Raw genomic sequence first — 13,408 nt, 5'->3', positions numbered from 1 at the left:
ATCTCTGCTTCTGAGGAAGTTAAAAATGAACAAGACAAATATCTGTAAGAGAAACTCTAGATATATTTGAAACTGCTCAAGTCCTTTCCAATAGGATCTACATTCAAAGGTTTGTCTTCAAACATTTTTATATTGTCTCTTCACAAAGGTTCAACTGCTTCTACCGTCCTCTTTGCGACAGTCAGGACCTGGATGGCACACAGAGACATTCATGCAGAAAAAGCAAATATCTCTAAAATGTCACCTTATGCACCTTGGTGCAAGACGACTCTATTTCAGATTGCGACAGCTAAGGACTCTGACTCCATCATAAAGCAGGGATTTATGCCTCTATGCCTTTGTATCTTTTGCACTGGGGGATGCTATTTTTTTTCCTTCTGTACACTGTGTGGTTTGTTACAAGCCTTCATTAGTCTGGATTTCTTGAAGAAATGTCTGGTTCAATCAACATCCTGTCTTTTACACTGACACAATATTTATTCTCCATTTCTATTTTTTAAAAATACCTATTACATTACTCACAGAAAATTGTGAGGATGTCTAAGGACATCCAAATGCCGTTACTACTGTGAGAATATGATGGCTGGGATACCATCATGATTTGTTTTTCCAAGTTCATTTGAATTAGTACAAAAGGATTTGAAAGCTTTGAAATTTCTTATGTAGCCTTGTAACATTTTTTTCCCCCAGGATTTATATATCAGCAATGTAAGGTTTATGTTCCTGTAGGAAGACCATGCAAATTCTTTCTCTTTCACAAGTCCAGCAATGCAAGGCCATGAAGATATTCCAAGTTCACAAACAAATGTAACATAGGTTATAGAGCCTGACCTGTGCTGCAATCTTGGAAGAACTGCTAGCACCAACAGTGAGCTTCTCTGTCTACCTTGTTTAATGTACTGCTTGCCATCTAGAAGACCTTAGGAAGTCAAAGATAGGTTTGATTGTCTTCTGCAAGACAAAAACCTTACCACTATGTAACCACATAAACTTTTTAAGATCAGTATCCCACATTCACAATTTTGCCATTGCGCAGCCAACACACCACCCATAACTTTGCAAGAACATTATGTGTCACCATTTTTCAGGAAACATAAGATGTTGTATTTCTTGTTGATTCAGATGTCTCTTTTTTCAAAGAAGTAATTTTGCAGCAAAGGCTTCTATACTCTAAAAATATTTTTATTGTGTTGGTTATAGAGCAGTACATCTGTTATTATTATTATATGTGCATCAAACAATTTTCTGATTTACTCTACCAGTGAACTTATCTGCAGATCATAATCAGTGATTGTTTCATTCCCCTTATTCTTGGTTTACTGTCATAGGAATAAGTTTACAGAAAATAATTATTCTTCTACCAATTCCCTCTTCCCTCAATACCAGCATACACTACAGCAAAAAATAGAAATAGAATTATGTGTAGCTACAAAACACAAATAAATATTTATTATTAGGTCTTTCCTTTATTGCAACTATCATGCAAGCAGGCTGGCTTATATTAACCAGGAGTTTTTTTCTGCAGCTAAGAAAATGCAAAAAAAAAAAACCAAAAAAAAAAACAAAAACAAACAAACAAACAAAAAAAAACCCAAAAAAACCCCACCCTATAAAATATCAATTTCATGCAGCAGCTTATACTTGTGTCAATCTTTAAATAGTTGCTTTGCTCTGTATTTGCTTATTTTGCATCTAGAAAAAAGAAATCAATACAAATATTTTAATTTCGATTTTTTTTCTTACAATTAAGTTCATTTTTCAACATTAGATGCTAGGATCTCCATTCTCAGGAAGCTTTAACCAAATTTAAACCAAGTCACTTTCAATTCAAAGTACTTGTCCTAAGATACCTTACCACTCATTTAGCAAAGCATCCCTCTCTGTTGGCACTCTGAAACTGACATTATAATACAAATACACAAATACCTGGCACAGACACTGCGGAAAATAGAGTAAATCACACCTCCCTTTTATTTTAGTTAAAAATAAGACATTTTATATTTCTTTTTCTTTACAAGTAGTGAAGCCAATAATGAAGTTCAAATCTTATTAACAGATCTTACTACTGCAAAATATTAATTTTTTACTTTGAGTTAAAATATTTGACACTGAATGAGTAAAAACATCCAGCCCAATTGTGAAGGACAGTTAACTTCACCTTCATTTTGCCATCCTTTTCTTCTTCTAAGATGAAAAATATTAATGTTGCAATGACCAATGACTATTCTGCACTATAATGGGATCTATCCTGAGAAAGCCAAATTAAATAACGGCTCTTCCAACTTATGATCTCATTAAAATTTTTGTTGGCAACAATTGATAGAGTTGGATCTGTTACACAATACCATAGTCAGCATAGAACAAACATCTTGGGGCACCTGATTTTCCCCAGACAATGGCAGTCTTTCTAGTTAATTTATTAATTTTGTAGCTATAAAGATTCTTGTATTACTTCAAGTCATAAACATTTCCTTAAGCTACATACCATATATTGATACATATTATTATTATTATTATTATTATTATTAACAGAAATACTATTTTTGGAATTTTTCATTTAATTTAGATTCCCTCCTTACAGAAAGAAAGGAAAAACTGAAGTACGGAATTAAATTAGTCAAATCATAGTAGTATTACATGCAAATGAATACTAGGCTTTAATATCCACATACTTACTTGTGACCCATTTCATGGGCAATTGTAAAAGCCAGATTCAGACCGTTGTCCTCTGCAATTATACATTTTCGTTTTTCACTGCACATTCCACTCAGGTATGCTATACCTAGGAAACACAACCACCACATTAAATTATTTTTTGTTATTGCTAACTTTATATACTATGGCATAATTAGACCCAAATAAGACTGAAACCTTGTTGTGGTCAGAACCATCCAAGTATATAAACAGATATTTGACAAAGGTTTACTTACTTGATTTGCAACCAGTGGTAATGTTACCTCACAGTAATGATTACATGGACTGCAATGTACAGAAAATACATTGTTTAAAAGCATTGCTGGGTACCTTAATGAGATGTGACAGAACACAAGTATGGATGTCAGTACTGCTGTAAAGGATAATAAATGTCTACAACAATGGGACATAAGTTTGAACAGGTATTTCCTCTGACAGAAGAAGAGCGCAAAGCACAGAGTTGTGCCCCTACATTTATACTAATTACTCATAAAGTGTTCAGCATGTTAGTGGTTTTAAAAAGGTTTAAAAGAGTCAGATGTCCCAGAAGAGTTCATAGGAGACTGCAGCCTGTGAAACATATTTAGTGTAGAAGCTAAAATGCCTTTACTGTATAGTACCTTAGTTTTTAAAAAACCCATGAAGCCTTAATGGTAAGGATTTGAGTTCAAGCCCAGCTTCTTAAAAGTAGACTGTCTGTAACTGTAAAAGCTTGAGGAACATGAAGCTTAATTTGAGTAATGGTAAATTTTTCAGACCACAAACACATTTAGCGGGGACGACTGTCGTCGTTCATCGTTTGAACATTTGGAGTAAGCCATCAAAACACTGTTTCAAGTGTTTGGCCTTCTTCCCAGGAACTTCCTTTCAATGAAATGGTGCCCTCCAGTTCAGCATGTTTGCTGGATTATTTGCATGTAAAGGTCAAGTTTGAAATGTTTGACAGTATTTGAAATTTAATCATAATTATCATTCCAATTTAATAAGATAAGCCATTCTTCTTGCAGTCCAAATATCTGTCAGTCTGTGAGCACAACACTTCACCCACAAGTAGTAGTAAGCCCATCATTATTTTGCCAACTTTTGAATATTGCCCTCAAAAGAACTGGCTGAAAGCTTTTGGACACAGAACTTTTGACAAAAAAAATGCTCTCCAGGACTGGAAAAAAACAATAACAAATTTAATTTGAATAAGGCAGAGTATTTCAACTTTTACTATTTGTTTCCAAAATAGGGAATAGCCGTTGTGATACAAAAGAAAAAGCAAAATCTGGTCAAGGAAAAGAAATGTAGTCCTTCGAATGAGACCTCATGCTAAATGTAGGTATCACTTACACTAACCTGAATAAAAAAACAGAGAAGAAATGCTCTGAAATATAATGTTTTATTTCAAAAATGTTATGTTGCAATGACTGAACTATAACCAAATAATTCAGTGCCTTGTAGTTCCACAATTATATGCATCCTCTTTTAAGATTTGATGACTAAACTGAAAAAGATAGAAAGACTTTTAATGCTGGAGCTTGAAGTAGTACAGCTGGTAACAATACCAGAAGAAGTGAACATCAGGGTCCTGACTTCAGCCATCATCAGTGAACTTAAAAATTGGTCCAACAAAATAAAAAAATCATTCTTACCGTAGACACAGCCCAGTACTGCATTTTGAAGTGCTGGGAGCAATCCTTTATTATAGCGCAAAACATTCAGAAATACTCTTCTTGCTGTGCTGGTTATGGCTGTGATAGAGTTAATTAAACAGTAGCTGGTAATGAACTATGTTTTGGGTTTGTGTGAGAACAGTGAGGGTAACACAGGGAGGTGCTACACTGTAGCCCTCTAGTACTGTGCTCAGCAAAAAGAGGAGGCAGGAGGCTGACAGGGGCTGATGCTCCGGAACTGGGCAGCCTTTGGTTGGCTGGTGGTAAGCAATTGTTTTCAGCAGCATCATTTCTCTTGCTTGGCATTTACTTATCTCTGTTTTTTTCCTTCTCATTACTGCTATTATTATTACTGTTATTTTTATTTCAATTAGGAAACTATTTTTATCTGAACTCATTGCTTTTTTCACTCTTACCCTTGCAATTCTCTCCTCCCACTTCACTGTGTGGGGAGAGAGCAAGCAGCTATGTGGTGTTTAGTTGCCATCTGGAGCTCAGTCATGACAGTGTGTTGATGGCTATTCTCAGTTGGAATAAAACTTACTTGCTGGGATCTACAGAAAGAGAATTACCTAACCTCCCTCTTCCGGATGATGCTCAGTACTAACAGAAAACTGTATGATAATCTCTAGCTTTCTCAAGGGAAAAGAAGTCCCCTAACCTTCTTCTAACCTCTAAAATGGCAGGTTTTCCATACAACAATGTGAGTACTACCAGTTGCTGTCCACTATTCTGATTGCCCCTCCTGTTTACACCCAAAGAATTATGAATGTTTCAATTTCGTATCTATTCTGCTAAAGAAGCAGTCAGCATTATTAGGAATTCTAAATAATACTCATATATTGATCATATAATACTCAAGTAATGCTCATATATATCCTCACATATCACCAAACATGTTTCCATACTTGGGAGTTCTTTGAAGAAAATTGATTATGTTTGAAATTCATAAGTTTGGCAGACAAAACATAAGATTTAAATTTCATTGAGATTAAATTAGATTGCTGATTCTAGAAATGCCTGAAAGCATCAAAAGCAATTAGTGCTTTATGACTTCTCCCCTATTAACCAAATTCAACCTTCTTTGCGCAAGCCACTACTGAGTGTAAATCAGCCAACTACTAGCTGTGAACTAGTCTCGTGTCTTGTTTTTGATTATGAATTTCACATGTAGTGAAAAAGAAACTGACTTCAGTAAGCAGCTGCTCTTGCTTAGTTGTCTGTGCATTAGGTAACAGACAGAATTTCTCCTTTAAATATATTTATGTTCACTGAAGCTTCCAGTGGTTTATTAACACAGCTGGAACTGCTCCAAGGTTAAATCCACATAAAAATAAAGAAAACAAAACAAAACAACAACAACAACAAAAAAATCAATGAACAATTGCTCCCTTGTTATGATTAAGATATTCCTAGTGAATCCCATAGCCTCAACACACTGTTTCAAATTAAAACACTTAGTATCTGAAAAGTATTAGCTAGAAATCAGTAACTATCTCACTGACAATATAAGGAAGGATCTGATTATTTATCTATAAAAAGCCATGGTTTGAAACAAAAACGAAACTTGATTGAATACATGTCAAATGTTATATATTCAAATTACTTCCCTCTGTGGATAAATTTTTCTCAAGTTAATTCAGAAGAAAATACATGCCACATCAATTAGAAGAGTAAAGTTGCAGCTTTGTGCCTGAGAAGAAGCATGTTCTTATCAAACGTGTATATATCCAAATGAAATAAATGCTGTTTCAAAAAAGTGGAACTTTTACCCAAGTCATAGCAGTAGTTTATTATTCCTGCTATTAGTGCTACCATTAGAGATGGGCGTTTCATTCTACAAACTATGACAAATTTTCTTGTTTGTTAATAAACATCTCCATCAAATCACCAACCTACTTATTCTTTCAAATTAGGTGCACATCTACACGCTTTCTGTTGAAAAGTGCTAGTTCATCTGACAGGGATGTTACACTTAACACCTCACCAGCTGACGTATCTGAACAAGTCTGTTAGCTTTACCTACTCATTCATGGCCAGCAGACTGTAAAATAAATTACTCTACCTATGTTAAAAAGGCAATTGTCAGCATTGCCCCCAGGAACAAAAACTCCACAGTAAATAAACCCCAAACAGAATCACAGTAAGAGACATGCAGTCAAGCTTACAAACATTGGTCTTCCTTACAGTTACCATAAAACACATAGGTATGACTGTAATACTGCATTCTTAAGGGCTAAAAAAATGTTTTTTTTACAATGAGCACTGTAAAAATAGAGTTAATATTCTTGAACTCTAACCACCCAAATTACTTACTCATCCCACTTACATTTCTTTTCCTCTGAATTTCCTTGGTTTCACAAGACATTAAAGATTTTTTTGTCATGGTATTAGCCATGTGTTTATTCAGAACTTCCAATAGCATGATCTTCATTTGAATTATCAGTGGTGCACAAAACTCACAAGCCACTACAATAGAAGCATAATTTAAAGCCCAAGAACATCTGGCTTTTGATTCACAAATAAATATCTTACAGTAAAAAGTACTTTAAAAATATTTTAAATGAACTGGCAAATCAATGGGCTTGTCAGCATAAAAACATTATTTAACTGCACTTGATTACTAATGTAACAAATTATTTTTTTAGCAGACCAGATGCTTTTCTTAAAAAGCAGGAGGAAAAAGTTTTCCACCAAGCGGACACTTCAAAGTCTAATTAGCACAAGCTGTTCTGAAGAGAGTCACAGATGATTTCTAGGAAAAACAAGTTTTGTCAGTTGTCTGTGAATCAGCAGCTCTTAACCATGGCAGTAATCAAACCAAGACAGTTAACAATCAGAAACCTCAAATACAAAATGAAAAGCCCAGGAATATTTATTTTTCTCTTTTCAAGTGAGATATATAACAGTGAGGGCAATATACCTATACGTGTGTGTGTGTTCTGTATCTTCACAAACACACATCTCTGCGAGACATCAGAAAAAATAATAGGATACAATCAAACAGCTTCTGTTGCATTATTTCCAAATGTAACTTATATTTTATTCATGTCTTTTGTTATTTTATGATTTATGTACATCTTAGAAAATCCATGCTTTCAGGAGAACATCAATAATTACACTAATTTATGTGTACTAATAAGCATGTAATTTTATGTTTCAGAATAGACTATTAAGCTTACTCTTGCACGTTGAAACAAACTGCTGCACTTTAATCCTCAGAGCAGGGAAAAACACTAAAAATGGATAGTATGTATGCATGCCATAATTGCAAAAATAAATGTTGAATGTGTGTTTATTCAGTTTTAGGTTTTTAGTTCTTGCAACATCTGCAGAGTCCACGGGCCTCTAAGATGCTATTAGAGGCATAGGATGGCAAAAGTGGTGGAAGATACTAATTTTCTTCCAAAATGCAGCCCACATGGAAAAATTTCTTCCAAGATGAATACACAGAGGAGAAAATAAGTAAATTTTCCCCACTGCCCATTCCTTGCCTTTGCTGACAAGGGATGTAGGGATGCCCTGAGCTAAAGGCTGGCAGCATCAATACTGTACTTTAACAGCCAGCAAAGTGCTTATTCTCTGAATTTGGGTATTACTTCTTACCTGCATCTACCTGGATCCATAATGCGTCTTGGCAAACAACTCTAGAGTGTAGCTGCCTACAACAGTACATATTTCTCTTTTTATGAAGACTGCAGAGGGGGTGTTCTAACTCATTGGCTTTTCACCTGCCACGGCCTCAGGCAGCAGGAACGCCCGGCTAGAGCTGCCCTTGCAGAGACCGTGGCTGCCACGTGGACAGGGGACGGGCGCTCCAGGGCTATGGCGTTCATCTCCCTGCTACTGCTGAGCGCTCCGGCATGGGTTCGCAGCTTTGGTAGCTTCTCGCGGAGAGGAAACAAAGGGACGAGAGAGGAGCACTTTGCCAGCAAGGCTGAGAACTTTTATTTCTCGCGTGGCTGCAGCGGTGGTCAGAGCAGCATTCCCAGCGCCGATGCAGGGCAAAATGGCGTTGGGACAGAGAAGGCATTGGGTTAAACAGAGGGTGGACAGACAGGGGTGGAAAACCCCCTGGCCCAATAGGGACAGACAACAGGGGAGTGACACAGAACATAACAACCTATGGGAACATAACAGCGGTGGGTACAGTGTTCTGAGACAAATAGGAATGCAAAGGTGGGGTGACTGACACAGAACTTTCTGTGAGGGAGCAGGGAGTGGCTACAAGACTGACATGTAAGAGCTCCTGTGGTCGACAGCTTGAAGCAGACCATTGTGAGGGGGAAATAGGGGTACAGAGAACCAACCTAACTAACATTTATTAAAATCCCTAACTAAACCAACCCAAATTATAACATAACTCAAATACAAAGCTCTGTTCATCTATTCAAAGTAATTTATGCCCCCCTAGACCTCTGTCAGCAATTGTAATGATCAACTGAGAAGATCTAGTGAATTTAGCATCTCCTCTGGCAGAGGCCATTTACATGTATTTGACATCTTATGTCCCACTGCATACCTTACTTACTCTTGTATTACTACAGTCTTTCAGACAAAAGCATTTATAGCCAAAAGGACTATTGTGTCATGGGTTCTTAGAAGACCAACATAATGAATTTTCTGTGGTTTCCTCTTCTTTCCTACTCAGTCCTAATATTTAGTTTACTCAGCTGATCATGAGGACTAATGGTATCCTGGGTACATTGGGAAGAGCATTGCCAGCAGGCTGAGTGAGGTGATCCTGCCCCTCTACTCAGCTCTAGTGAGGACACATCTGAGTGCCATGTGCAGTTCTGGGCCCCAAGAAAGACAAAGCCCCACTGCAGAGGGTCCAGTGGAGGACACAGAGATTATTTGTGATCTGAAGCATCTCTCTCATGAGGACAGACTGCAAGAGCTGGGCCTCTTTAGTCCAGAGAAGAGACAACTGAGAGGGGATCTCATTAGTGAATATAAATATCTCAAAGGCAGGTGCCAAGAGGATAGTGCCAGACTCTTTTCCATGGTGCCCAGTGACAGGACAAGGAGCAATGGCTATAACCAAAACACAAGAAATTCCACCTCAACATGAGGAAAAACTTCTCTACATTGAGGATTTCAGAGCACGGGAACAGGCTGCCCAGAGAGGTCATGGAGTCTCTCTCTCTCTGGAGACATTCAAACCCACCTAGACGTTTTGCTTTTTCACCAGCTCTAGGTGAACCTGCTTTTGCAGGGGGATTGGACTGGATGATCTCCAGAAGTCCCTTCCAACCCAAAGAGTTCTGGGATTTTTGGAGAACTGGCCCTTACATTTAGAACTAAAAACCTAAAAGATTCTCTGATCTCTTTACTCAGTGGCAGCAAAGCCCACAACTTCACACATATACGCTGAAGACTAGTAGTTTTCTTAATACGCATTACCCTGTCTATACTTCCATCTTCTTTTTCACTTCCTTTTCAGTATCTTGCCATCTGTGAACAATTCTTTTTGTCAGTTTTTTACTGAACTATCCAGAATGCTACAAACCATAGGAAAGCATATGCAGGCTACCACTATTCCAAATTGTTTATGAAGCAAGTCACAGCTCTGAACTCAAGGATACTCTCTTCTAGTATAAAAACTGATAAATAATCCCCATGTCTTCTTTTTTAACTTACAAGCCACATACAAAAATTTCTTTAAAATGTAAAGGAAAATATTTAATGCCATAAGCACACTGTAACATGGTCACTGAGTACAGTGAGTATACTTTTAAAATCTTTTAATTGCCCCCTTTTTTTATTTTTAAAGGCAACATCACCAAGTGGAAAACATGTCCATAAAAATATGCATGAACAGGAAAAGACACAGATGGAATAGAAAACTGCATCGTGTTAAATGAAAAGCAGAAAAATCATAAATTTGAGAAAGTCACAACTTCCTTTTCTCCTCATTTAACCTTCTTTCTGTAATCTAGAAAGAGAAAAAACCCCAACTTGAACAGATTTTATATAATTAGTGTTAAAGAGGTCCTAAATTATTCTACTCAGATGAAAATATGAAAAATTGGATATGAAGCTTTCTGCAATAAAAATTTTCTTTGCTTCATATTTTGTCATACTACGAACATGAAAGAAAAACCAAATGTAACCTTTCTAAGAAGTAATTCAATCTTCTAAGAAATTGAAACAGTTTACTTTAACTTCCTCATGGCATAATTTTCATGAGCTAGTTTTCTAGATGTTTGTTTTACATGGCATAGAAAATTAATAAGAATCTTGATCTAAATTTATAAATTACACATTTGGACAGAAGTAGAAATGTCTATTTTTAGGACTTACAAAATAAAGACTTTCAGTTCCTAAATTACCTGGGTAAATTATAAGAGTGCCTTATGAAACCTTCGTGGAACTGCTGTATACAATCACGTAAGATGTGACTTTGAAGACACCTCACTTAATTTTGAAACAAAACTGAATGACACTCACCTAGTAAAGGGAAAGTTTGTTACTTAAAGAGCCAGCAACAGGTTTCAAGCTTAGCATGATAACAGCTCTTACCAAACACATGCATAAGTAAGTTAATCTTGAGGATATGCTTTTCACTGATGTATTGGATAGACATAACAGATACGCAGCTTAGTTTGAATGATTATCACATGCCCCAGATAATGCGTTTGGGCCTGCTTCCTACCATAAAACTTTATGTACTTTATGTACAACAACAAATGCCTTTGTTCTCTACTAAATGGTGAGATGGATGTCAGTGAACACTGCAGCATACCACAGGAAGTAATTTTAATAAGTAATTCAAACTTGGTTTCTGTTTTACAACTTGTTCTAAAATTACATCTTCTTTTAAGGTGGGCAATGTGACAATGTTGCTTGCAAATCTTTCAGGCTTTCCCACACAGACCCTAAGGAAACACTGCTATGAATGAATCGTCATAATCACTGGGAAATACATAAACCAAAGAATACACTTCCCTTTTACTTCTTTACCTTTGTGACTGCATGCACTACTACTCCAGAGTGACACCTACATTTGTGTAGTGCTACAAGGTGCACATGCTATGAAGACTGTATCTTATTCATTTGACTGTCTCTACGCTTCTGAGCATGTACACATATTCACTTTTCTTTTTCTTCTCTTTTGGTCTTTATTTAGTTCATTTTTCATTTTTCTTTTTCAATCCTGCTTTTCTTAAATAAACATGTTTATTAAAAAAAAAACCCAAAAACTTTTGGTTTCTGGTCAGGAAACACATAAAAGAAGTATGGTCGGCAAGGGTGATGTACTTATGAAGATGAATGTAGGGAATGACTGACCACAGCTGCTGCTGCAAAGAAAACTGAACCCAAGAGGGACTGGAGAGCTAGTGTTAGATAAATGCCTGTATCAGTTTAGTGGATTAACTGCTTGTGGAAATGTTTATGCCTGAGTTAATCAAAAGAGGATGAATGGCTTCTTGAGTTAGCCAGCCCAGCAAGGGGTAAGTGCAGCTCAGCTCAAAAGAGAGTATAAAAACTGAATTAACTGACAAAATGAACTTTGAACAGAGCAATGGGGTTGTGCAGGCTTTAACACACATATTCCTTCCCAACACCAGGGGATGCTCAGCATCATGACAGTGAGCCTATGAGGGCCAATAGTGAGAATGAGATTTGTACTGTGATCCCACAGTATATTGCAATGGCTACACAATGGATTGAGCTGATTTCAGTATATTGTCATATCATTCTGCTAAATCAAAATCCCACATAATATCAAATGTCTGCAATTAATACATTTTGTTTCAAACATTAAACCCTCCTCATGTGGAATACCTAATAGAACCTGGTCATAGAATTCTGACCCTCATGAATTCAAAATACCCACAGAGGTAAAAGATAATTTCTATTATCTTTTTGAAAGACAAAAGAAAAAGTAATACTGTCCTATACACCATCCATACAGAACTAGCCTTTTTTAAACATATTCTCTTCCTTGCTGTTTTCAGCTTGAGACAAGTTCTGTTCAGTAGCTGGAAACTAATCTCATGTCAGATCATGTAGTAGCTCTTGAAACTATCACAAAACAAGTGGGACCACTGTGAACATCTGGAATATGTAAGGGCTATCTGTGTTTAATAGTGCCACACAAAAGCTTGATAGGGGAGTTCTTGAAACTGAAAATTCTCTCTGAATTTCTTTTAATGGAAAAATTATTTCTCAGATCATTTAAAAATAAATTTCCCATTGTAAAAACAGATAACAGGAAAAAAGTATTATGAGACCGGCATTTTTCCTTCTGGAACACTTTTTTAGAAATAAAACACCTGATATATGAGAACAAATACTCCATGCTTAAACAGCCTGATTAGTGTTGGATGACTTATGTCTGGTATTGGTCCATTCAAAAATCTGTAAGAAATAGAAGGCACAGATTTACTAGGACAACTACTTAAAAAGAGTTAACTTAAACAAAAAGAGAGAACAAGTTCATTTTCTATCGCAGTGTCCAGGGTTGACTATATGATGCTTTTATCCCCAGTCGTCTGTACTGTTTATGCTGAATAATAAGTTTTGCACCCCTAAGACTGGATCTGAGAATGAAGGGGGGAGAGAAGAAGCACGCAGCTTGTTTTCAGAAAATGGCACTCACTCCTCCACATTCCTGCTCCTCAACAGTGTTATCTGTGGATGGACAGACAGCAGGACAGAGCTCTCCTTTGCTTTTAGTTAGTTTTAGCTAGCTGAGGCAAAGAAGTTCCCTGGACTGTGGTTTTTTTCCCTTTTCTTTGGACCTGCTCAAACCTGCTCTGGACTGAACACCCAGAAGAGCACCGGCAGCTCGCACCTGTGGTCCAGCGGGCCGGGCAGGGGCCGCGGCATTTCCAGCGCTGGAGGGACTGAAAGAGACTGAGTGAGCCAAGCTGCAACCCATGGAGGAGACTTTCTGAGTTTGTCTCTCTTTCGGAGAGGCAAGAGGTTTTATTGTTTAATATTGTTTAAGTTTTCTTGTTTAGTAAACAGTTTTTTCTACTTTTCTCCAAGGAAGTATTTTTCCCTAACCGGCTGGGGGAGGGGCCAATTCAATATGCTTCCTAGAG

At 36.9% G+C, this 13,408-nt stretch overlaps 1 protein-coding gene across 2 annotated transcripts in view; it reads right to left on the bottom strand.

The window, feature by feature from the left end:
• ADAMTS19 (ADAM metallopeptidase with thrombospondin type 1 motif 19) overlaps positions 1-13,408 on the bottom strand; it is a 143,532-nt gene that overhangs the window by 60,016 nt on the left and 70,108 nt on the right. For both annotated transcript variants that reach the window (XM_068175667.1, XM_068175668.1), the window contains one exon: positions 2,677-2,782. In XM_068175667.1, the coding sequence (XP_068031768.1) occupies positions 2,677-2,782 (106 nt within the window). The remainder of the gene's footprint in view (positions 1-2,676; positions 2,783-13,408) is intronic.

Source organism: Anomalospiza imberbis, chromosome Z (assembly GCF_031753505.1).
Source record: "Anomalospiza imberbis isolate Cuckoo-Finch-1a 21T00152 chromosome Z, ASM3175350v1, whole genome shotgun sequence".
Classification (NCBI taxonomy): Eukaryota; Metazoa; Chordata; class Aves; order Passeriformes; family Viduidae; genus Anomalospiza; species Anomalospiza imberbis.
This window is presented reverse-complemented; position numbering and strand designations above follow the sequence as displayed.